A 24,070-nucleotide genomic window follows, 5' to 3' on the forward strand; every position below is an offset into this window, starting at 1 on the left:
ATAGTACAACAACTATTGATAATCTCCTACCTCTTTTGTCTGTAACTCACTATCATTTGTCTATTTGTTTTCCTGAGAAACTATCTTGTAGATAACAATATGTAAAACAATAACCATTGATAATTTCCTACCACTTTGTCTGTAATTTGGTAAGCGCCCCCCCATTATTATGTTGTCCTTCTTTTACTCTTTAAAATAAAAAAAAATTTAAAAAAAAAAAAAGAAAGCCAGCCAGTGTTCCATGTTGCTTGCGGGATGTCGGTTCCTGATCAAAGTCCTAGTTCACAGCCTAGGGTCACCCCACTCTAGCTCAGCCCCTCCTATGAACGACCTTCCTCATCAGCTAAATAAACTATTTGCTACAGTAGAGGCTTAATAAATACTTCTCACTGAAACCTGGCTATGGGAGGTGGACTAATTCAGTTAGTTACCTGTCAAAGGAAAAGACAAGGAAATCCTGAGTGAGCAGGTGACCACCCCCCGGTGGCGCTGTTTAAAATCCAGTGGGTATTTGCAAGTTTAATAAGAGCAGGAAGAGAACTGGCAAGAGGGGGTAGGCAAATTATTCCCCTAAGCTGACAAGAGTTTACGGCAGACACGCATCTGGCATGCAGGCACTAGGACGCCCCTAGCAGGTTTCAAGCTGTCAGGGTCGCCAAGCGTCCCCGCTCCAGGAGGGAGACGGCGGGGCATTCCCACCACCAGTGAACGCAGAACCCACGTAGGCCTTAGAAGAGATACAGATATGACAGGGATGAAGAAGCAAGGTTAACCATTTACTCTGCGCTTGGATGACTGCATTAGCCAAGGAGGCTGGGGGGACAGCAGGGTTTTGCTGTGCGGGTGGTGGCAGAGTGGAAGGAGTGGTTCCTGTCCTCTGATAATGTCCCTGGGCTGTGAGACGCGCCCCCACCTACCCAGCATGTGGCCGGGCACCAGGACTGTCTGGACCACAGGTAGGTAGATGCTGGGAAACGAGGTGTCATTAACAGTGACTCTTGCATCACGCACCCCCGGGCAGGACCCTGCCCACCCTGGGTTATAACGTCAAGGGCAGCTGATGCTTCCCACATCCCAGATAACCCCGGGAGCTAACACGCCCTCCCCTCAACGCAGTGCACGCCTGGCACCTGTGGTGGCCGGTCCCCGGGCAAAGGCTGTCGGAGGAGAGACATCTCCTTCTGCTCCAGGGACGGTCACGCCGTGGCCTCCCTGCCCCCACCAACTCCACCTTCTCCGTGGCCACTTCCGAAGCCCCTCATCCCTCTGCCCCCCCGGTCTCTGTTGTGTTCCGCTCAGGGTCCAGCGACGGTCACAGCGCAGGACACGTTTGAGCTGTAAGGTGTTTAAAAAGAAAAAGAACAGAAGGATTTTATTTCTTCTAGACATTCTCCATTCTTGGAGTCTGAGCAAGTGAATATTCATTCGTCTTGATATAGAGGAAACACACGAAACTCCCACCCTGCAGATGTCTGACGCGCCGAGTTCCTGTTCCAAGTCGAAGAACGAGTTCTGAGGAACAATGGAGTTTAAGAGTGGGAAGTATTTATTGAGGGGGAGTCAGCTCCTGAGAGACAGGAGGGGCCCCCAATGGGTTGCCCCAGACCCCACTTCACGGAGGAAGTTTTATAGAGCAAGATCATGAGGTGGGCACAACGTGGGGCAAAACTTTGATCGATCAATAAGAGTACGAGTCTAGCCGCTTCGGTAAGGTTGATCCGGGGGGGAAGCAGGGAATATAGCAAAGGTACATGGAAGGAACAAGGATCTCTCTAGGAAGAGGTGAACGGGGGCTCTGGCCAGCCACTGGTGCGACTGAAGTCAGTGTTAATTTATTGTTTGTCCCTCGGGGAGGCAGTAGGCCTGGTCATTCCGTCTTTATCTGGAGGCCTGGGCTTTGACAGATACACATCCGGCCCCAGCTGAGATGTGTCTTCACCCTCCGCACTGACTCCCTGGAGGCCCGGCCCTGTCCGACTGCCGGGAATGTTAGCTGCCTAACTCCGCTGTCTGCAAGTTTCACTTACCGGTTGACTTGTAGAGAAGCTTTTTTAAATTTCTTTTTTTTTTTTCCTTTCTTTTTTTGTCATAATGGGATCTGAACTCAGGGTCTCACACTGAACTATATCCCCAGCCCTTATTTTCTTTCTTTTTTGTCTCTCTGTCTTTCTTTCTTCCTTCCTTTCTTTCTTCTTTCTTTCTTTTTAATTTATGGGAGGATCTCACTGAATTGCCCAGGTTGACCTCAAATTTGGGATCCTCCTGCCACAGCGTTCCAAGTAGCTGGGATTATGGGTATTTGCCACCATATCTACCTTCCGGTTTTTGTTATCTCAGTATATTTTATGGGTATTTTAATTCCCATTTCAAGATAAACTTGGGTTGAGTGCAGTGGTACATGTCTGTGACCCTAGCTATTCAGGAAGCTGAGACAATAGATCACAAGTTAAACAGCCAACTTAGTGAAATTCTGTCTCAAAATAAAATAATAATTATAACTGTAATAACAGGGGCTGGGGATTTAGCTCAGCAGCACAGCGCCTGCCTGGCAAGTACAAGGTAGTGTGTTCGATTCTTGGTACCAGAAAAGAAAACAGCAAAAAAAAGAAAAATACAACTGTAATAATAACAACCAAAAGTTTGGGATGTAGCCCAGCACTCCCTGGGTTCAACCACTTGTACCAAAAAATAAAAAAGAAACAAACAAACAAACAAAAGGGACAGGATATAAAATGGAATCAGAACTGTGACTAAAACTTCATTTTGCCGGGCGTGGTGGCACACACCTGTAAGCCCAGCACTGGAGAAGCTGAGGCAGGAGGGTCGCCACAAGTTCCAGGCTATTTAGTGAGTTCACGACCAGCCTGGACTACCTGGTAAGACCCTATCTCAAAAAACCCCAAACAAATAATAATAGTAATAATAATAAAACTGCATACCAAGTAGTCTTACATCCTTCAGAAAAAGGTCCACAGATTCAGCTCTAAATTTTCTAATTGGAACAAAAAAAAAAAAAAACTATGAGTAACACAAATCCCAGGGTGCACTTGATTCAAAAAAATAAACGAATAAAGCTGTTTGAGAAACACATTCCTAACCTGACACCAATGTAAGAGAGAAATTTCTCCTTTAGGTAGAATGTAATGAACGCTGTATCAACCACATCCTCAGAAGGGGCAGAAAGAGGGGTCTCACTGAGCCACTTCTGTGGGATCCCTCGGAGGACGTCCAGAGGGCGTTCGCTGGCGACGACTGCAGGGGTGGGCAGGACCCAGGCTCCAGCTGGCAGCCCACGCGGCCCACACCCACAGTGAGCTCTGTTTAGCCAGGCTGAGCCTCGGTTGTCCCTGCTGCTGTTCTAGAGTTAACAACTTTAGGAAACACACAGCTGCAGCTCCCACCCTCCAATGCTGTTAGTCCAGCCACCTCCTCCCACCTGCCTACCTAGCTCCGGAGGTGCTGTGTTGCTGAGACCCTTCTATTCATCTCCTCCGTCAACAGGTACTTTGGGGCACCTTTTACTGCCCGGCACTGTTCTCCCTAAAGAAATGAACAGATGACATATTCTACCTCAGCAAGCTCAAGTCCTAGTGGGAGGAAACAGGAAATAGATAGCTAAGTAATATTATATGGTACGGCTGACGGTGCTACAGAAAATCAAGCAAGAAAGGGAGGACAGGGCTCTACCGTCAGGAGGTCTTCAGTGGAAAGTGGCATTTGAGTAATGATTGGGGAGAAGTAGGGAAGCTGTGTGGATATTTGGGGAAAATGCATACGCAAAGGCCCTGAGGTAGAAAACAGCTCAACCTATTGGACAAAAAGTGGCCACAGCAAAAAGCAGTGGGTGTGGAGAAGTGCTAAGAAGTGAGTTTTGGACTCCGCCTGGCGGAGAGAGGAAACAGCCGCTCCCCAGCAGGGTCACAGCACTGCCCCGGGAAAGCGTTCAGTCAGCAAATGTGACAGCACTTTCATCTCAGCCTCTGGCTCCCAGTGCAGAGGGATACATGGTTCTACATAGAGCTACTTCCTTGTCAGCCCTCCAAGACAAACTAGCGGCCCAGCAAGCCCAAAGCTGGCTGGAACCAACGACCAGCTTCCTGGGATTATGAAAATCATCTAAAAGTGATTCGATGCCAAGGGCCCTGGACCGCGGTTAGGACTCAGAGAACAACAGCCCTTTCTTCTGGCCTGGAGGGGACCACTTCTTGTCCCAGCAGGAGGGCACCTACCCAGGAAGGGCCCCACAGGTAGCCCACGTCTTACGGAACTATCGAAAACTGGGTTAGGGGGCTGGGGATTTAGCTCAATGGCAACAGGGCCTGCCTGGCAAGTGCAAGGTCGTGAGTTCGATTCTCGGTACCAGAAAAAAAAACAAAAAAAAGAAAACCAGGTTAAATAACTCTAAGTTATTGCAGGCTGATCAGGCCCACAATCTCCCAAGCGAGTGGACGGCGAAGGCTTAAATAAAGGAGACAATGGCAATGATTTTAGGGCACCAGGAGGGACTAACTCTCTTACAGCTTCAGTATTCTCTGAGTTAGCCAAAAATGTCTCTGGGCGGCCCGTATTTATTTGGTTTTCAAACAAAGGAAGAGGATACTCAAGAAAATGCAGGAATCTTGCAGGACCTTGGGAGAGTTTTCCCTAGTAGTAAATTATATCAATCAGGAGCACCACCTTATCTTTAGGTTGGTATTTATTGTAAGGCTGTGCAGACTGCAGCTGCAGCCTCCTTGTGGTTGAGGCATGACAGCTTCACAGGCCAGTACAGGCCTCGGTGGTAACCGGTGACCCATAGCGGTTTATTTCCTATGAGTCAACTGCCCATCTTCAGACAAGGTGCCTAAGCTTCGGACAACTCCCAAGTAAACGTGAAAAGCCAATTGGATAATATTAAATCCTTCTCAGAACCACTTCGTAGTGGTCTCCATCAGAGAACAATCCAGTGGAGAAACTTCTAGGGTTTTTTAGAAAACCTCACTATGCAGCCCAGGCTGTCCTGAAACTCATGCTCCTCCTGCCTCAGCCTCCGGAGTGCTGGATGACAGATGTGCTTGAACACACACAGCACACACACCCGCCCCGGGCACCCTGACTCTACTGTCACGGGTAGGTATGTGAGGCAGCCTCCTTCTTGGGGAGACACTCTCATCTCTGAAGTCGGGGGCCCGTGAGACTATAAAAGAACTAGCAGAGTTTATAGCAGGGCTGGTGGAACATACTCCACGATTCTAGCGGTTTGTGTCTGAGGAAGGTCAAGTGGGTCCCCGGCCCATTCCTCCCCGAAACACCCCTCCCTGGCTGTCCTGGCCCAAGCATGTCCCCCCCCCCCGCCGAGGAGGAAGCTGGGAAATTCTCACTGTGCCCAGGTGGGCAGGAGATGCCCCCCAGGGCCCAGGCAGCTCAGTCCCCACCGCACCCCAGCCCCCCAGCCGGCCGGAAACTTGCTGGAAAGCAGTCTCAGAATATTTCCCTTCGCCAAATGAAAGGCACGGTTTCCTGAAAGGGCTTCATGCTTCCAGAAAACGAAGAAGGTGGACACAGGAAAAGCCTCTGGGCAGCAGCAGTCGAGTGAGGCAGGGCTGGGTGGACAGCGAGTCCAGGACAGCGAGGAACTGGTGGCCTCTGTGTGGACAGCGAAGGTCTCTGCACGCCGGCCTGAGACCAGTGGCGAGGCCAGAGTGAAACAGGCACAGAGGGGACCTGTGGCTCCTAAGGTCAGGCCAGGTGGCCGACACCTGGGAGCCTCCAGGCCGAGCTCTTCGGGGCCTCATGGCGAGAGCCCACACTTCCGGAAATAAACTGCTGGAGTCCTTCTCCTCCAGGACGTGTGGGTGCTTCTGCCGCCGTGTCCCCTGGCTGCTGGAGGACACCTGCTCACTCGTCACAGTCCTGCTCTTCTGCTCAAGGTGTGACTTCCTCAGGAACGGATCACACAGGGCCCTGGGCTCGCCTGGGCTCGCCTGGGCTCACCTGGGCTCGGGCAGGGTGTCCAGAGCTGCCCTCCACACACGCCCACGTGAGGCCTCGGCTCTCCTCCACCTCAGGCTGGCTTTTGTCCACTTCAGTCCCAGCCCCAGCTACTGGCTGCCCTCCAACCCAAGTCCGGATACATCCACCCTCAGCCCCGCAGCACTGACTGCATCCCTGGTGAGCCCCCCGGCCTGCGCCTTGCCCACACCGATGCCGAGGCCTGGAGCAGGAAGCAGGCCTGAGGTCAGGAAATCCTGGCAAGGCTTCAGCGCTTTCTGTTATCATTAGTGGACATACAGCATAGATGCCCATGGCCCCAGGGACTCCACTGCAGCTCCTGGCCCTGAGCCCTGACCCAGGGCTCCCTGGGGGCTGCCATTTGCACCTTCAGGGTCCCCCAAAGGCCGTATGTTGAAGGCTTGGCCTCCAGCCATGACACTGTTGGGAGGTGTTGGAAGTTTAGGAGGAAGAGGAAGGTAGGTCACTGGGGCTGTGGCCTTGAAGAGGCTGTGGGAGCCCTGACTCCTGCCCGGCCTTTCTCTCCCTCTCATTTTATTTTTGGCTTCCTAGGTGTCCTGAGATGATCAGCTTCCTCTGCGCCATGCTCACCCATGATCCTCTGCCCTGCTCCAGGCCCGTAGGAAAGGGCTAGGAGGACCATGGACTGACACCTCTGGAACCGTAAGCCAAAATAAACCTTCCTCTGACCACCCTCAGGGATTCTGTCACAGCAAGGGAATGCTGACTTACACATCGTGGAGCAACACATGACCCAGGTGAAGGGTGACCCGATTAGGTGCTCAGACTCCAGCCCTGACCTGATCTGTGGGTCCCAGGGTGAATGACAGGTGCCCTTCTGTGCCCTCGAGAGTGTGGAAGGCGCTTTGAGCCCCATGAAAAAGATCAGGTCAGGGCTGGGAGTCTGAGCACCTAATCAGTTCCCACAAGATGATGACGGCGTCCAATGCTGCACGCCGCGAGCCTTCCACACGGGTCACCCTTCACCTGGGTCACATCCCTGCATGCGTCAGAAACAGGACAGTTTCAGCCCAATCCAAGCCTCCTGTTTCAGGCCCTGCCATTTTATCCATAGGGCCCTCAAAACCTGCTACAGTTTGCAAGGATGCAGGAGAGCTCAGCACCTTGGGCTGCGTGTTAGGGCCCCTAGAAAACCGGGGAAACAATCCCAGGGCCTAGCAGTGCCCCGGGCCAATCACATCCAAATGGATGCATGAGGCACTGGCAGCTTGAAAGCTCCCCAGACGACACCAGGGGAGAGCTCTGCAGTCTCCGCGGGCCGGCCCTTGGGAAGGGAGGCTGATCTGTGACTGTGACAAGCCAGTTCCAACAGAGGAGGACAGTATGAGAAGACAGTGCCCGGCCGGGGGACCGGAAGAGGGCCAGCTCCAAGGACTGTGGCCGGGAACTTCCCATGCTAGCCTGGGAAGGTTTGGCCCCCACAGTTTCCTTGGTGCACTCATCTCAGCGTTCGAGCTTCTAAGTCAGATCTGACTGGAGCTCGTCTTGAGCCATTTGTCCCCTTGGTGGGGATAGGGAGGCCCTGTAAATAACCCTTTCCCCAGGACCACACAAGACAAGAGAGAGCTGGCTCAAGAGAAGCCACCAGCTGCCACCCAAGCAAAAGGAGACAGCTGCCAGGCAAGAGGAGGAGTCCCTCTCTGTCCCACCGTATTTTGCATTTCCCCGATGCTTGGTGACTTTGATCGTTATATTACGTGCTGTTAAATTCGATCTCTCATCTCAGTGGATCGCATATTTGCATGCTGTTTCTCTCTTTGCAGTTCTTTCTGCACTTGGTCAGTTCCCGAAGTCATGGGGCTGTCCTCTTCGCAGGTAGCCTGTCTGCTGGGAAAATGATCCAGCGCGCTGGGGCCGGTGAGAGATCCCTGCCGTGTGCCACACCGAGCCTGTGCGCTGGCACTGAACCTTATCTAGCCGTCTCTGAGTGTGAGTTCTTCGCTCCCTCACTCCAGCTCTCATGCTCCTCTCATCTGCCCTGGGGCCGGTTCTCTGCCCCAGGGGTCCTCTGCCCCAGGGGTCCTCTTCCCCAGTTCACCATTTAGCTCCAGGCCTGCCCTGTACAGGAAGTTATATCTGCTAGTACAGAAATATGCAGCTCGGGCTGGGGATTTAGCTCAGAGGCATAGCACCTGCCTGGCAAGCACAAGGTCGTGAGTTCAATTCCCGGTACTAGAAAAAAAAAACAAAACAAAACAAAACAGAAATACGCAGCTCCTCCCCTTTGGCCGGCTTAGCCCTCCCAAGTTCAGGGTCTCCCTCCTGGGTGAGGAAAGACCCTACCTTCCTCCTGCCTTAACGGAGGATGAACGCGGGGGAGACCAGTCTGGTGCTGGCTTCTCAAGTGACTGGGGTGTGGGGACTCACAGTTATTCCACCACTGTTTCTTCCAAGCCACACTGTAGTGAGGGATGAGTCTGTGGTAGGACATTAACCTTCCACCGTGTGAGCTGTGCACAAGAGCCACACGGACACTCTGAGTGGTCTAAGCGCTACTCATGTCTTAAAGAATACCAGCATTTCCCACCCTGATGTAATATCAAAAGTCCTTCTCAGATGCAGACGCATTTTCTTCTGACCCCCTCAGCCACTAACCTGGCTGGTCTTTATGCATTTGTTGATTATTTTCACCTGGAGTGTTCCTATCAACACTGCTATGGTTTGTGTCTGGATGTCCCCACAAAACCTAATTCGGTAATAGTTTTTCAGAGACGGCTGAGTCTAGAGTGTGTGATTGGTTAGTAACGCAATGCTGGGACTAAGGGTGCTGGGACTGAGGCTGGGTGATCGCTGGATCAGTCCACTGATTGGATTGGCACCACCCTAGTCCCTGTAGACTGGATACAATATAAGGGACAGAGAAAGGCTTGTCTGGCTCTCTCTTGCTGTTTTTTTGTTTTGTTTTGTTTTGTTTTGTCTTTTTGAGACAGGGTCTCACTATGCAGTTCAGGCTGGCCTTGAGCTCACTTTGTAGCCCAGGTTGGCCTCGAACTTGCAACAATCCTCCTGACTCAGCCTCCTAAGTGCTGGGATTAAAGGCATGCACCACCACACCTGCCTCTCTTGCTTTTTTTGCTGTCTTCCACAGCCATGAACTGTTGCCCTCTGCCACGTGCCACCCTGCCTTGGAGCCAGCTGCTTATGGACTGAAAACTCCACAAACTGTGAGCTAAATAAATCTTCCCCCCTTTAACTTTGGGTGTCAGGCATTTTGTCCCAGCAATGAGAAAAAAGTAACTGAGACAAACACCAAGGATACTGGACCCTATACAATGGAGTCACCATGACCCGATAAAAGCTTTCCATGCTGGGCGTGGTGGCACATACCTGTAATCCCAGCACTCGGGAGGCTGAGGCAGGAGGATCACTGTAAACTCAAGGCCAGCCTGAACTACATAGTGAGACCCTGGTCTCAAAACACCCTTGAGACCCTGTCTCCAAAAAAAACCTTTCCTGAGTGACATTTCCAGACCCCCACCTCACATTACAATCAGACATAGAAAGCTCAGCCTTTGCCTGAAAGCAAGACCGTCTTGGAGCTGCCTGCTGCCCACCTCACTTTTTTGCTTTCCTTGACTATTAGTAAATTCTTTTTCCCGCCTGCAGCACCAGCGCCTCCCGCGCCACCCCTCCCATGGCATGGAGGTCCCAGATCTGCTCGCTCTCAGCACCTAGCTGAGCAGCCGCAAGGAGGTTATCAGCAAGCTTGTTCCAGGCCGTGGCTCCTTCATCCCCAGCAGCGAGGTCGCAAACAGACGCCCGGCGAGCCCGGGCAGACTCACCAGCACAGGGCAAGAACTGCAGGACAGCAGAGGCACAGTCGCCCTGGGTGGGACCTGGCAGAACCCGCATTTGGAGCAGGGGCCCCAGGAGCCCCTCCCCATGCTACAAGGTGGAAACAGACATCGCTGGTACTGTTATTCGCCTACTACGAATCCAATCAGGGCAAAGATGAAAACTCCGGACCGCTGTGTGCACAGCTGTCGGAGGCCAGGCCTCAAGATACAGCCGGAATGACCTGGCCTGCGGTAAGTGGTGACACCTGTACAGAAGCTTAGCTAGACACCAGGCACCTCGGCGGCTGACCATGACGCTCCGACTTCTAAAAAGTTCTTCGTTCCTTCCCGGTTTGATCAATATTACCTAAGCGACTGGACTTCTAATCTTGTTGGTTGATCATAGCTGTAACCCACATTGTACCCACGCGGTTGCACTCTCTAAAATGCCCCCTGAGAAGTGGGGTCCGCACAACGCACTCGGGCCCCCTCTTGCCTCTCGGGAGCCGTATCTCTCCCCCTCGAGAAATATTCCTACTCTTAACCTCTGCTGTTCCTTAGAATTCACTCTTCCGGTTTGTGGAACACAAGCTCAGCCTGTAGCAGGCTGGGAGTTACACTGTTTTCCTTGTGTCATATTCAGAGGTCCTGCAGCCATTCCTGTATCAGCAGAGCTCATTAGAGACAAGTTTCCCCCAGAACACACGTCATGCACAGAGCGAGGACTCAAACCCGCACCCTGCCTCCCGCTCCTGTTCTACCAACAGCCGCTTCACTGTCCCTCCGGAGACCTCGGGGCAGAGCCCTGCCGCACTGTCACTTGCTCGTGGAAGGAGGGTGCTGTCACCCTCCCGGAAGGCAAGGGATCCCTGGGCCTCACTCTGCCTCTTCAACTCCCTCCCTGCCAAGACCACCGTAGGATAAATGTCCATGCCACTCAGAGGTCAGCTAATGTCCCCAGCCTTCCCTCCACCACGACCCCAGCAAACGGAAGCCCCGGCTCCAGGGTGCAGGTAACGGCAGACCCAGACGGGCCTTTGCACGAATGGTATCAGAGATTCCAGCTCAGCTGTGACTGGCTGTCTGGCCTGGACAGCTTGTGTGCCTTGGTCCAGTCTGCTGTGATCCGGGACATCAGCCACCAGACAGACAGACAGACAGACAGACAGAGGCTGAGAATCCCGCAGTTTCACTGAGAGCTGAAGACAGGGCAGCCACCGTAGCCGACATCTCCAGGGCAAGCGGGAAGGGGGTCGAGTCCCAGAAGGATGAACGAGAGCAAGTTTTACCATCGCAGCTAGCGTTCCGCGGGGCTTGCTGTCTTAGCTGTTCCCTCGAGCAGGAGGAGAAGCAGCCCCTCCCGTCCTGTCCTGTACAGACCTGCCCCATGCCCGCTGTCACCAGCTGCAGTTTCGGGTTCCCAGGGTCAGCCTCAGTCTGAAAACATGAAATTACCGGAAATAAACGACTCATGTTTTAAGTAACTTTATTCACAGTATGCTGATAGAACCTTACCATTAGTTACTCCTAATCTCCTACTGGGCCTAGCTTATAAATTAAACTATATATGTGTATAGTGTGTGTAAGTTTCAGGCACCCACTTGGGTCTTGGAAAATACCCTCCCTGCGGGGAGGGGGTAAAGGCAGCTCCTGTGATAATCATTTATTTGATAGCATTTATTAATTGCCTATTAGCTGTAGGTCTTCTGTCTGGGCATCAGAATATAGCCTGTGCTCTGAGAGGGATTCAGGACCCTCTTGATGTAAGCAGGGAACTTCTTACCCCTAAGGAGTTTTCAAGGACAGAACTCTGAGAACAAGGAGCCCCAGGACCTTTGTTCTAAGGGACAGGCTACTTCAGCTCCTGCAGACACCTTAGAAATACCGCAGGGGCAACAGAGGGGGCTGGAGCCACACCCTCCCACACCCTCCCTCTTGCTATCCTTTTTGGGGTACAAGGGATTGCACAGCCTTCACACTGAGCTACAGCCTCAGCCCTTTCTTCATTTTTCAGTATGGAGACAGGGCCTCTCTAAGTCACTAAGTCACTGCATTACACAGGCTCAACCAGAACAGACAACCCTCCTGCCTCAGTCTCCCAGAATGCTGAGATTACAGGCACATCCCACCACCCCAGGCTCCCTCTTGCCTTTGCAATGTGTAGTGGTTGATTGATTATGTCAATTTAAGAAGTTTAGAAGCATAACTAAACTTGGCTCAGCAATTGGCCCAGCAATTCTACACCCTAGGGTGTAGAGGAGCGGCCCTAGGGTGGATCATCACCTAGGTAATAGAAAAGGGAAATGAAGAAGGACAGAGGAACTTCCATTCCTTTTGGAGGAGCTCCAGTCTTTACCTTCAGCTTGGACTTAGTCTCCTGGCTTCTAGTGCAGACTCTTCGGCTTCCGCCTTGGATCCTTCAGCCTTCCGTTGCAGACTCATCGGCCTTCTGGTACGGACTTGCACGGAGCTCTGCAGTGAACTCCAGACCCTGGACTGATTCCTTCGGTCTTCAGTGTGCAGACATCCTCTGTACCCTTCCTTACACAACTCTCTGGCTGACCATCGTAAGCCAATCTTGTAATTTCTTATAATCTGTACATCCCGTGTTATATCCGCTTCTCCAGTAAAACCCTGACTGATACACAGTTCTTAAGGTTTGGGAAGTGCAGACTGAGTCGTTTGCTCAAACAAAGCAGGGCTCCGACCCAGGGCTTCCTTCCCAGGAGTTATAGCTGTAACGGGACCCCCGCTCCAGGCCTCAGCTTCCACTTTTCCTCGCTAAACGGCCTGGACCAACTTCTTAAGGTTTCATTTTCCTATTTGAAACATGGGAGCAGTGATCTCTCACTTACTGGGCTAGTGTCAAAATTAAATGAGATATGTGCTTTGGAGTACTTGACATATAAGACTCTTGATCAGAATTAGTGACTTTGGTCTCCTCCTCGGACAGTGAGAATGATAATAGTAACAGGACTGCTGGGCTACATCGTTTCGGCCCAAGTGCCCGATCATCCCTACCCTTATCAAAGCTTCTATCTTTGTCGTTGTTGTCTTTTGCTTTTCTCTTTAAAATAAAAAAAGAGGGCTGGGGATATAGCTCAATGGCATAAGTGCCTGCCTGGCAAGCACAAGATCGTGAGTTCGATCCCTGGTACCGCAAAAAATAAATAAAATAAAGTTTAAAAAGAGAACAAAGCACAATAAATTTGAATGTTGCAATTTTAAAACAAATAAGTAAATAAAGACTGTTGGAAAAGGGGTGTGCGGGACACGGGGTCTCAATATCTTGGCCTGCTCCTCCACCTGGTGGCAGACTGGCTGGTTCTAGGTTCATTAAAAAAGCTGGGATGAGGTTAAACCGCAGCGACGTCTGCTTGCCGAGTCTCGTGAAACCAGAGGCCATTTCTAGCTTTTGAAGCACGCTTAAGGCACCCACAGTAAGTTATTTTCGCTGTGCCCAGCGACAGCACGCGGCAGAGGTCACGCGTACAAAAACTCTTAGCACAGCGTTAGCACCCTCGTGTCCCGGCAGCAGGGAATCCCGTGCTCCCCATTATTTTTACCTTTCTTTTGGAGTCTTTTTTTTTTTTCTTTTTTTTCTCTGTACTGGGAATCGAACTCAGGGCCTTGCGCTTGCCTAGCAGGTGCTGTGCCGCTGGGCTACATCCCCAGCCTTTTACGTTTCTTCTGGCATTTTACTCCCAAACACAGACCCTCGGGAAAAAAAATTAGTTAACAGAACTGCCCTGATCCATTCATTTTATTTTTCACTGTTCTGGAATTATCGGTTCAGCTTCTCCTGACTGTGGGACCACAGGCTTCTGTGCAGGAACTGTCCCTGCGGGACACAGCCGGCCCTGAGGCTCGGTCCACCCCCACCCCGTCCCTCAGGGTCAGTCTCGCTTCTGCAGACATGCAGAAATATTCAGGGAAACATGAGGCAATCTGCAGGGAAGACACATGCGTGTATATGTAACAGGGATGATAGCTGTGAAGTTCATGGATTTACTTGTGTCATCTGCAACATGCACATACACACACGTACACACACATACATACACACAGGTACAACACGCACACATACATGCACCCATGCACGCACGCACGCACAACATGCACACATGCATGCATCCACACACGCACGCACGCAGGCACCTCTACACATGCAGCAGAGGTGTCAGCTTGCCCAGAAGGAAACGAGGGCCGCTCGGCCAGAGGGCAAGGAGGACACTGACCATGTTCAGCTTTGAAATCAGAACAGATCCGAAGGACGCTCGTCTTAACCCAGCTTGGTCCTGGGAAAAGACTGTTCTGTTTCCAAGTTTTATTTTATAAGCCCCCATTTCAGGACGTAACGCAGGCGCTCCTTGTGGGGTGGCTCACGCACGGGACTCGGCTTCACTCCCTTCCGTCCCCTCCCGCTCCGCCCTGCCTCCGCGTCCAGGGTCCCTTCCTGCTGCAAAAGCCCCACCTCCCTATTTCTTATTACTATCTCTCACCTTGCTTTTTCCTCATGGACAGCAAGTGCTGTGTCCAGGACGCAGACTCAAAGCGCAAGCCAGGAGACCCCCCAGGCCAGGGAGCAGGTGAAGGGGCTTCCCGGGGAAGCAGCTGGGCTGCCGCCCAGCCGTGGCCGTTCCGGGAAGGAAGCGGACAGGGAACCTGCTGCCGCTCTGCAGGAGACTCGGGCAGCAGTCGGGCCGTGTCTGGGGAGCAGGCCCAGGTAGGCTGGAGGCAGCCGAGGCCCTGCGGAGACAGCGGAGAAGGGCAGATGCACTTGGTCCGCTGCAGCAGGGCCGAGGCAGGGGTCCCCGGGCCAGGGCCAGGGCCTGGGAGGACCCGAGGGGCCAGCAGGGTGGCTCCAGCTGGGCTTGGTGGACACAGGAATGCGTGCCCAGCGCGCCGTCAGACCACGCTCAGAAGCTGTGGTCCAGCACTTGAGGGGGTGCTGGTTTGTTAGGACGAGGCCGGCGGCTCTGGGGAGCCACACAGCCACAAGGAGAGGCAGGTGTGGGGCAGAGAACCTGCACCCGCGGCAGTGGGCCCACCCTCCCCACGCGCCGGGCCAGCCGGGGCTGCCCAGGTCCTCCAGACACGGGGGATGCAATACCCGGGCCTGGCCGCCGCGCTGTGCCAACCCAGAGGCCAGCGGGGCGCAGCAGGGCATCCCGAGGGCACGGGAGCGGGCAGCTGCGCTGACCAGTGGCTGGAAGGACAGGGCGCTGGCGGCCAGACGGACTCCGAATGTGGCAATCACAGATAGCTTCGTTTTGAAGAGAACATTTAGTAAGCTCTGGGTAAAACCTTACAGTTAACATCACTAATCGGTTTTGAATAGTTTCCACTGTAAACGTTACGCTCTTTAACTTGTATCTTTGTATTAAATTCTAAGGTTGGAGAAGGAAAAGAACCTCTGAATAAACATGAAAAGTCTATTTTAAAATCTGTTGTCAAACCTTTATGAACATTTTTTTTTTTTTTTTTTTGAGATACTGGGACTGAACTCAAGGCTCCACGCATTCCATGCAAGTGTCAAACACTATGCTACAGGCCAAGCCTTTTTATTTTTTTATTTACAGTTTCACCTATTAGAACGCGTGTGCGGTACGTGCAGTCTACACCGGTCACAAGTCCTACATCTAGATTCCAGCTTATTCCCCTCCCCTCCCCGCCCACCTCCCTCCCTCGGACGCTAAACCCACTGCCCCCATTCTCATGATTATTATTTTCACGTTACTTTAGTTTGTGTTGGTGACATACAATGTCTACAGTCCTGCGGCTGCTTGGTACATGTCCATGACACGTTAAGCCTTTTTAATTCTCCTCCCCCACCCGCTTGCCATTGGCCTCTTGGTCCCCTTCCCATTCACAAAGGTTCTAGTTTCTTGCTTTCTTCTATCAATCCTTTACTTTGCCCTTTTTTGTACTCTGTCTTACTCAAATAAGAAAAGCCATATTTAAGCTTAAGTGTCTGATTTATTTCAGTAAATATTACATTTTCCAGGTGCATCTATTTTCCTACAAATGTCTCAAACATATCCTTCTTTATAACCAAGTAATATTCCCTTATATACAGATACCATATTTTTTTAATCCAACTGCCTGTTGGTGGGCATGCAGGCTGCTTCCAGGATTTAGCTACTAAGAACTGTGCTGCTATAAACAGGGGTACACATTTATCAGCTGTGATGATTTTAGCTCTTTGGGGAAGATACTTAGGAAGCGAGTAGCTAGGTCAAATGGAATTTCTACTTTTAGTTCCTTGAGAAATTTCCACAGTGACTTCCACAGTGGGTATACTAATTTACACACCCTCCAATAACATAGGAGGGTTCTTTTTTCACTGCAACTAGGCCAGGATGTATTATTCTTAGATTTTTGGTTTGTCGTTGTTGTTTTCAAATCAAAGACTCTCCTTTTTTTTATCTCACACTTGTCAGGTAGGCGCTGTGCCCCTGAGCTATATCCCTTGCCCAGATTTCTGTTGTTGCTGTTTTTGTTTTTTGAGACAGGGTCTCGATAAGCAGTTCAGGCTGTCCTTAAACTCACCAAGTAGCCCAGGCTGACCTCAAACTCACGGCAATCCTCTTGCCTCAGCCTCCCGAGTGCTGGGATTATAGGTGTGCGCCACCACGCCTAGCGCTTAACTTCTTGCTTTTTCTTTTTTCTGGTGTAAGATGAGATCTCAGCACTGTATGCACTTACATTTCTCTAAGGGCCGGAGATGTTGGGCATTTTTTCATATGTTTATTGGCCATTTGTACTTCTTTTGAGAAGTGTCTGTTATTTCATTTGCTTGTTTCTGGACTGGGTCTTTTATTTTGGGTGGTCTAATCTTTTTGAGTTCTTTACACATTCTAGATATTAGTCTTTTGTCTGAGGAGTAGCTGGCAAACTTAGTCTTCACTCTGTAGGCTGTCTCTTCTCTCTACTGATTGTTTCCTTTTTAGGCAGAGGCTTTTTAATTCGATACGATCTTATTTGTTGATTCTAGAGGATATTTCTTGTGCAATTGGAGCTCTGTTCAGAGTCCTTGCTTGCTCCCATGGCTTTAAGAGTTTTACCTATCTATTTTCTAATGTTTCTGTTTTAATGTTTAGATCTTCAATCCAATTTGATTTTAGTCTGTACCTGCTGAGAGCTATGGATCCAACATCAATAGCCTGCATATACATGGCCAGTTTTCCCAGAACCACTTGTTAAATAAGCTATCTTTTCTCCAGCATGTGTTTTTGGCCCTTTTGTTAAAGATCAAATAACTCAATATGTCTGGGGACTGTTCTGTACCCTCCATTCCAGTGGTGGTGGACCTATGCCGCGCATGCTGCAGTGAGCTGTTTGTTATCTTTGAAAGCTCTAAAAATTTCTCCATTGCCGCATTCTGTCCCATTAAGTCATAGGTCTGTTTTTGTGCCAAAACCACGCTGTTTTGAATCACTGCTGCTCTGTGGTGTAACCTGAAGTCGGGGATTGCGCTGCCTCCTGCTTTGCTCTTATTGCCTGAGATTGCTTTTGCTATTCTGGGTCTCTTCTACCTCCACATGAATTTTAGGATTGTGTTCTCGAATTCTGTGAGGAACGCTGTTGGCATTTTGATGGGGATTCCATTGAATCTAATAGTGTGGGAACGATGGCCATTCTGACAGTATTGGTTCTGCCTATCCACAAACAGAGGACATTTTTCCATTTTCTGATGTCCTCTTCAATCTCCTTTTTCAGACAACTGTAGTTTTCATTGTAGAGGTCTTGGTTAGTGAATTCCTAGGTATTTGATTTTTTTCATGCTAATGCAACTGATACTGTTTTGCTAATTTCTTTCTCATTGAGTTCATTATTGATATATATATATAAACGCTATTGATTTTTGTGTGTTGATTTTGAAATCTGCTACATTACTAAAATTGGTTATTAATTCTAAGAGCTTTTGGAAGGAGTTCTTTGGGTCTTCTATGCAGAGTGTTATGTCACTGGAAAATAATGGTAGTCTGACTTTTTCCTTTCCTATTTACTGCTTTCTCTTGCCTGATTGCTCTGGTTAATGTTTTGAGTAGTATGTTGATTTAGTAGGCTTCCTTACACACACACACACTCACACACACTGGACTTCATCTGGCAGGATTTCGGTCTGTTTTGTGTTCTGCTATACGCTGTCCTCCAGGGCCCACTGCTTCTCTGGTCCCGGTTCCCGGACCTTCAGACCAAGCCTTGAGCAGCTTCCCCTGTAGTTTCCACTCTGTCCATGCGGGGGCAGCAGAAGCCAGCGAGTCCAGCCCTCGGCCCAGGTCCACTGCGTGGACGCCTGCAGACCTCGGGGCTCAGGGCTTTCCTCCGTCATCCTCGTTCCGGTTCCGAGTCAGGCGCGGTTTTACTCGTGGCTCATCCTAGTTCCAACAGAAGTTGAGTCACGAGTTTGAAAATTTAAATAAAGCATGGGAATTACAGAAAAAAAAAAAAAAAAAAACAGCCAAGAGGCCACTGTAAAGCAAGCAGATGCGCCCGGGATAGGCTGATTGCAATACCCGAGTCACCTCAAAGGCGGACAGCAAGGAGGGCCAGCCCACTGCTCAGCAAGCAAGGGAAGTGACACAGAGCTGTCGTGTTTCTAAAAGTACAGGTCAACCAAAAGCCCCCCACTAAGCAAAACATCCCATCCTGAGCTCTAAAAATGTTGCATTTCATCTTAAGTGTGGAGTTTTAGCTGCCCCTGTAAATTTCCAGGATGAGTGTTTGACTTTGTCTGACCTTAACCTCAGGCCTGCTAGCTCCCCGCGCTAGGTAGCCCCGGGGGAATCACAAGTCACTTGTCCAAGAAACCCTGGCCGGTGTTCAACGCACCTAGAATGTTCTAGGGTAACCCTGGCAGGGACGGCCCCTCCGGCCCCTCTGGGCCACTGGTAACCTTGGGTCTGCCCCAGCTGGCACTGGCCGTGAGGTCCCTGTCAATACAGTGCTTATGTCTACTGAGCAGAACCAACAGAATCGGTTTTTTAAAAACTTGCTTTGTTGTGGTACAGATAGCGAATGGGCGAGCTGAACTCTTCAGAATGTTCTAGAATGCCCTAGAACATTCTAGGTACACTAGACACCTGGCAGGGTACCACATGTGGCCCCTAACTGTGGTCCAGTGCTACACAGCAGATCTCTCGAGCTTGTCAGTCTTGCTGGCTGGTAACTCCTATAAATAAAGGCCTGTGAAGCTGTCTCTAAGAGGGACAGCGGACACCGCACTGTAGGAATGACGCAAGGTGGGAGGAAGGTTCCAGCTCCAAAACACCTGTTATGCTGACAGAAGAGGACAAAAGCTGTGCCTGGGGTGCCCCGCGACAGAGCAGCAGTGTCCGCTGGCACAGGACAATAGCTCTGCGCCTACCGACCACAGGAGGCCACTGAGCCCTTGGAATACAGCAGTGCGGCTGAAAGACTGAGTTTCCAATGGTATTTAACTCTGATTAACTTGTGTGGCAGCTGAAACGGCCACACGCTTCTTTTTGGCCAGAACTGCACTTTTGTAGCAATTCACCAAGACGAGGAACACAAAAGGAAAGAGGGAAGGTGCCCATTATGTGTTCTCCAGGCCCAGGGAGGCTGCGGCTGCTCCTTTGGCCACCCGCGCGCCATGCCAATCCACAAGACAGGTGGTGCAATGGGCATCCGGCGGTGGGTGGGGGTTTCAGGAGGAAACTGGCAGGGTTGGCTCTGAGGAAAGCCTGGCACGAGTGAGGCCCTGGTTCCCACCCCAGAACCATCCCCCCCCCCAAAAAAAAACCCCACAAATGTTACCACTGCAAAACTGGGAGCGTTCCATGTCACTCCACACGCTGTGAGTACTGAAAACAAACACGCTAGGGGCGTGGATCTTCCCCCAAAGTTAAGGTGCTTACTGAGTGGATCGGGCCCTCCACGTGCCAAGGTAGCTTCCTGAAACCAAGCACGCACCCACGCCTCCCAGAGAAGCATCTTCCGGGAGGAGCAAGAAAGAACCTGGCCCCTTTGGCAGAACGGGCATAAACCTAAGTAAATAGATAAATAAGCCCTGGGTGGGGCCTGCATGTGACCAACGGCTCCAGGTCTGCTTCACCTGGAGAACCACCGACCTAGAAAGTATTCGGACTCCAAAGAGCTGCAGGACCCCGGACAGATCACTTTATGTCTCAGGCACTGGTATTATTTGGAAGTAAAACGGCAGACTGGGCTTTGGAGACGGTGCGGATAAGGATTCAAGGATCCGCTCTGCCATGAATTAGCTGTCTGGCCTTGAACAATTACAAAATTTCTCTCTCTGCTCCCTCTGCACCATGAAAATAATCATGCATCACAAACAGGGTCAACGCAAAGATTAACTGTGATGAAGTATAAGCTAGTGTCAACAGCACACGGCTGTAATTCCAATACTTCGGGAGACTGAGGCGGGAGGATCACAGGTTTGATCTCAGGCTGAACGACTTAAGTGACTTAGCAAGAGCCTGTCTAAAAATTAAAAACTCAAAAAAGGGCTGACAAGATAGCTCAGTGCAAAGGCCCTGGGTTCAATCCTCAGTATTGAAAGAAATCGTGGTAAGATATATGCTATTTAAGAAGTGTTGCTAAGGGCATGTCCAGTTCATAAAGTGTGTCGACTGAAATTACATACAGGAATGTGTAGCTTGCAACACTCGCAGATAAAAGCACTTTGACAATGTAATTCTGCCAGGGTTCCCTTGTGCCAGTGTTAGCGTCCCACTGGGTGTGACACACTTCCCCAAATCGAGCAACTTAAAGCAGGAGATACTGTCTCCCGGCATCTGCAGGCAGAGCCGTGGCCAGAGCACAGCCAGACGCCCGTCCCGCTGCACGGTGGTGGGGGTGAGTCTCAGCAAAGGCTCGGCTGGGGCAGGTCGGGGGGGGGGGACGCTGTTTTTCTTTTTTTAAGAATCTGTGGTAAGATGTACGTAAAATGTGCCACCTTAACCACTTCCAGTACAGTTAAATGGCATTGCATACACCCACTTACCGGCAGAAAGAACTGAGGCAAGTCGCTTAACTTTTGGTGATTCTGTTTTCCCACCTGTAAAACAGGTGGACAAGCCGTATTTAATTCAACTCGGCGTTAGGACGAACGAGTCACACGCAGGGATGCGGGCCGGGCACACAGCAGGGAGGGTCCCGGGCCCCGCCCCACCAAGGACAGTTCCTGGGTGACATGGGTGACGTCCGTTCAGCACACACTTCCACCATCAGAGAAAACAAAGGATTATTTCCTAGGGCCTTTCACCTAATTAAACTTCTGCCTTACACCGAAAGCCTTTTAAATCTGCAAATCATACGCCACGCTTATTTTGACATTTTCTTCTTTTTATTGCAAATTTCTGGTAAAGGAAAGAACAGGGAAGCGGATTCTCGTTTAACCTTTGGTGAGAAGTGTCACTGGGTGGACTCCACTGTCACTGGGCCGTGGATATGCACCGCTGCCTATGCCACCACTGGCCAGGTGGTTTGGGGGGCAGCGGGCCCCGGGCCAGTCCAGCGCAGCCAGGGTGGGGTGTCCCGCACCCGAGACACTAGCTCACAGCCCAGCACCCCCTGCTCACACCACCCCCTTGGCCAGAGTCCAGCTGGGGTCCCTCGGCCCCCTCTCCCCAGGTGTCCGGTGCTAACCCTTCCTCCTTCAGTCCCCACAGCAGAGCAATCTGGTGCAGCTGCCTGTGCCCGACCTGGAGGGCGCCGTGGAACACCCCTCTGCCACAAAGGAACCCCCTCTCTGACTGTAAGAGAGCACTACCCTCTCTCCCCCTTCACATGGAACCTCAATCTATAGAGATGAAAAACAGGAAATAGATGTTGAATGACGTGTGACGTATTCCTCATATAACCTCTCGTGTCCGAACACTTTTTAAAGTTTTTTTGTCAAGCCATCGAGAACAACGTGTGACGTACTCTAGCAGCATAGTCTATATGGGTGTAAACAGTAAGAGCCAGTGAGATGTGTCATTTGTGAGTTAGCCTAAAAATAGAAAATGCTTTTATTGTCCTGAGTCCTTGGCAAACGCAACCACAACAACAACAAAAAAGTGTTTAAAAAAAACACATTTTAAGTATTCCCGTTCCGGGGTGCCTCACAATTTTGAGCAGTGAGCTTTACTACCATTCTGCACAGGTGATGAAAGACCACAGGTTCACATTTTCAGTGGCTGATCAAATATAGAGACTGAAAATCGTCTACAAAGTATCACAAGACAGAAGTTTCTTGACGGAATTATAAATGCAATTTGTTTCTCTGTCCATACAAAAGTATGAATTGCTATTCCACTATAATAACATTGAATGATTCATGTCTTAACAGCGGTAGGTTTTAGAACATTTAAAAAATACATAGGATCCCATTTTGACATCACAATTCTGAATTATTATTATTATTATGCCTCTCTTGTCGGCAGATTTTATAGGGTAGAGTGCACTGACGTGGTCAGACCAAGGCACAAGAATACAGTTACGATAAATGTGTATAAACCCTGGCACTGTGTGCCAATTTTGGAAACATTTAGAGAAGTCATAAAGTCTGGAAAATTCTCACATTCTATCATGATTAATGAACAATTAATTGTGCAATCAACAAACGGTTACCCACCATTCCATTAGTAAATATATGGCTATCACTATACAAGTTGTGGCTAATTAAAAAATAGCTTTAAATATTAAAACCTGGTATATCTAGGTGGATGTAAATATTGTGCCTTGTAGTACCCAGAATGTCTTAGATTTCCATTTAATTTCCAACCTATATGGCAGTTATCTGTTGTAAATCTATTTTCATTACAGAAATGTCAGGGCTTTTTTTCCCAAGTGTTAAATCTCTTCCCCTTAGAAAAGACAAGACTGACAGGAAGACAATCAATATAAGAAACACACAGGTAACAGTAATAAAACCCAGATGTGGACTCGAAGGCTGAATTCTACTCTCTCGGGACAGCCCCCTGATGGAGAATGTGGAGCAGCATGCTCCTGGGACAACTCATTAGTTTCTTAATTTAAAAAAATCACCATGACATTTTTCAAAATGTTAAACAGTCTTGGTTAGAGCGTTGAGCATTGAAAAAAATTAAGTCTTTTCATTCATAAAATGAAGAAGATAAAAGCTTTTCCGGGGCGGGGGTGTCCACTGAATTTAGGGAAGTAAAATAAAGTGGGAAAACCGTATTTAATATGCTGAAGAAAGAGCGAGTCCGAGACCCACGGTGGATGTCCAGACCCATGGAAACGCGTCTCCCGGCACATGCACACCGGCCGCACGGCCCTGGGCAGCGCTGGCCTGGCCTCGGGAGCCCGGGCCCCGGGCCCAGGCGACACCTCCTCAGGTCGGGGCGCAGCCCGGTCACAGGGGGGCTTCTGGCTTCTGCATCTGCAGGATTTGCTTCTGCAGCTGGTCCCTGTCCAGCTTCATCTTGGCCTCAAGCACTTGCCGGAGGGAGCCGATGCTCTCGTAGATGGCCGTGAACCCTGGGAGGAGAGGTCAGTTTGCAGGGGTTAGTGCTTTCACCGCATCGCGGAGTCCGACTCTACAGAACACGGTAGTGAGGGGCTTCCGACGGAAACTGCGGCTGTTAAAACTCCAGGGGTGGAAGTCTCACGAGGGACAAGGGATCACACAGCTAGCTGCACAGCGCCTCCCTGGAAATCGCTTTCTCGTTACTAAGGGGAGAGGAAGTGTTACAGTGGGGAAGTCCGGCAGACACAACCTTAACCCAGCCATGGAAGCTCACGTCCCAACCCTGGGGAAGCCAGCGGCACTACTTTCAGGTAAGGTCCCGGGCCAGCCCTACGTCCCTGCGTCCAAACTCCATCGGGAGGAGGGGGCTGGGCCCAACCCGGGGCACAGTCTGCGGCGGCCTGGCCCGCGCTCATTCCAAATGTCAGGATCACTGAGGAACTGACCCAGATCAAACGAGACTGAATAAGAAACACGGCAACTAAACAGGATGACACCAGAACAGACCCTGGATGGCCAACGAGCATGCAAGAAGGAGGCAGACCTCACTAATCATCAAGGAAATACTGATCAGTAGCTGATGTGGTAGCGCACGCCTATAATCCCGCCCCTCTGGAGGCTGAGGCAGGAGGATCACTGTGAGTTTGAGGCCAGCCTGGGCTACATAGTGAGTTCAAGGCCAGGCTGCACTAATCCTGTCTCAAAAAACAATTTAAAAAATTATGAAGGATGAAGAAGTATAGGAACTAGTATACAACACTAGACAAGGGCTATAATCAATCATACTGTGTCGCCTTGGGGATTCTTCTAAAAGCGG

The 24,070-nt window shown here is 50.4% G+C and overlaps 1 protein-coding gene across 2 annotated transcripts in view; it reads right to left on the reverse strand.

Moving 5' to 3' along the window:
- Positions 1–21,755: 21,755 nt before the first annotated feature.
- Positions 21,756–24,070, reverse strand: part of Fam81a (family with sequence similarity 81, member A) — a 41,800-nt gene continuing 39,485 nt past the window's right edge. For both annotated transcript variants that reach the window (XM_013519023.1, XM_005393833.2), the window contains exon 9: positions 21,756–23,264. In XM_013519023.1, the coding sequence (XP_013374477.1) occupies positions 23,140–23,264 (125 nt within the window). In that variant the 3' untranslated portion in view covers positions 21,756–23,139. The remainder of the gene's footprint in view (positions 23,265–24,070) is intronic.

Source organism: Chinchilla lanigera, unplaced genomic scaffold, assembly GCF_000276665.1.
Source record: "Chinchilla lanigera isolate Chin_1 unplaced genomic scaffold, ChiLan1.0 scaffold00049, whole genome shotgun sequence".
NCBI classification, from domain to species: Eukaryota; Metazoa; Chordata; class Mammalia; order Rodentia; family Chinchillidae; genus Chinchilla; species Chinchilla lanigera.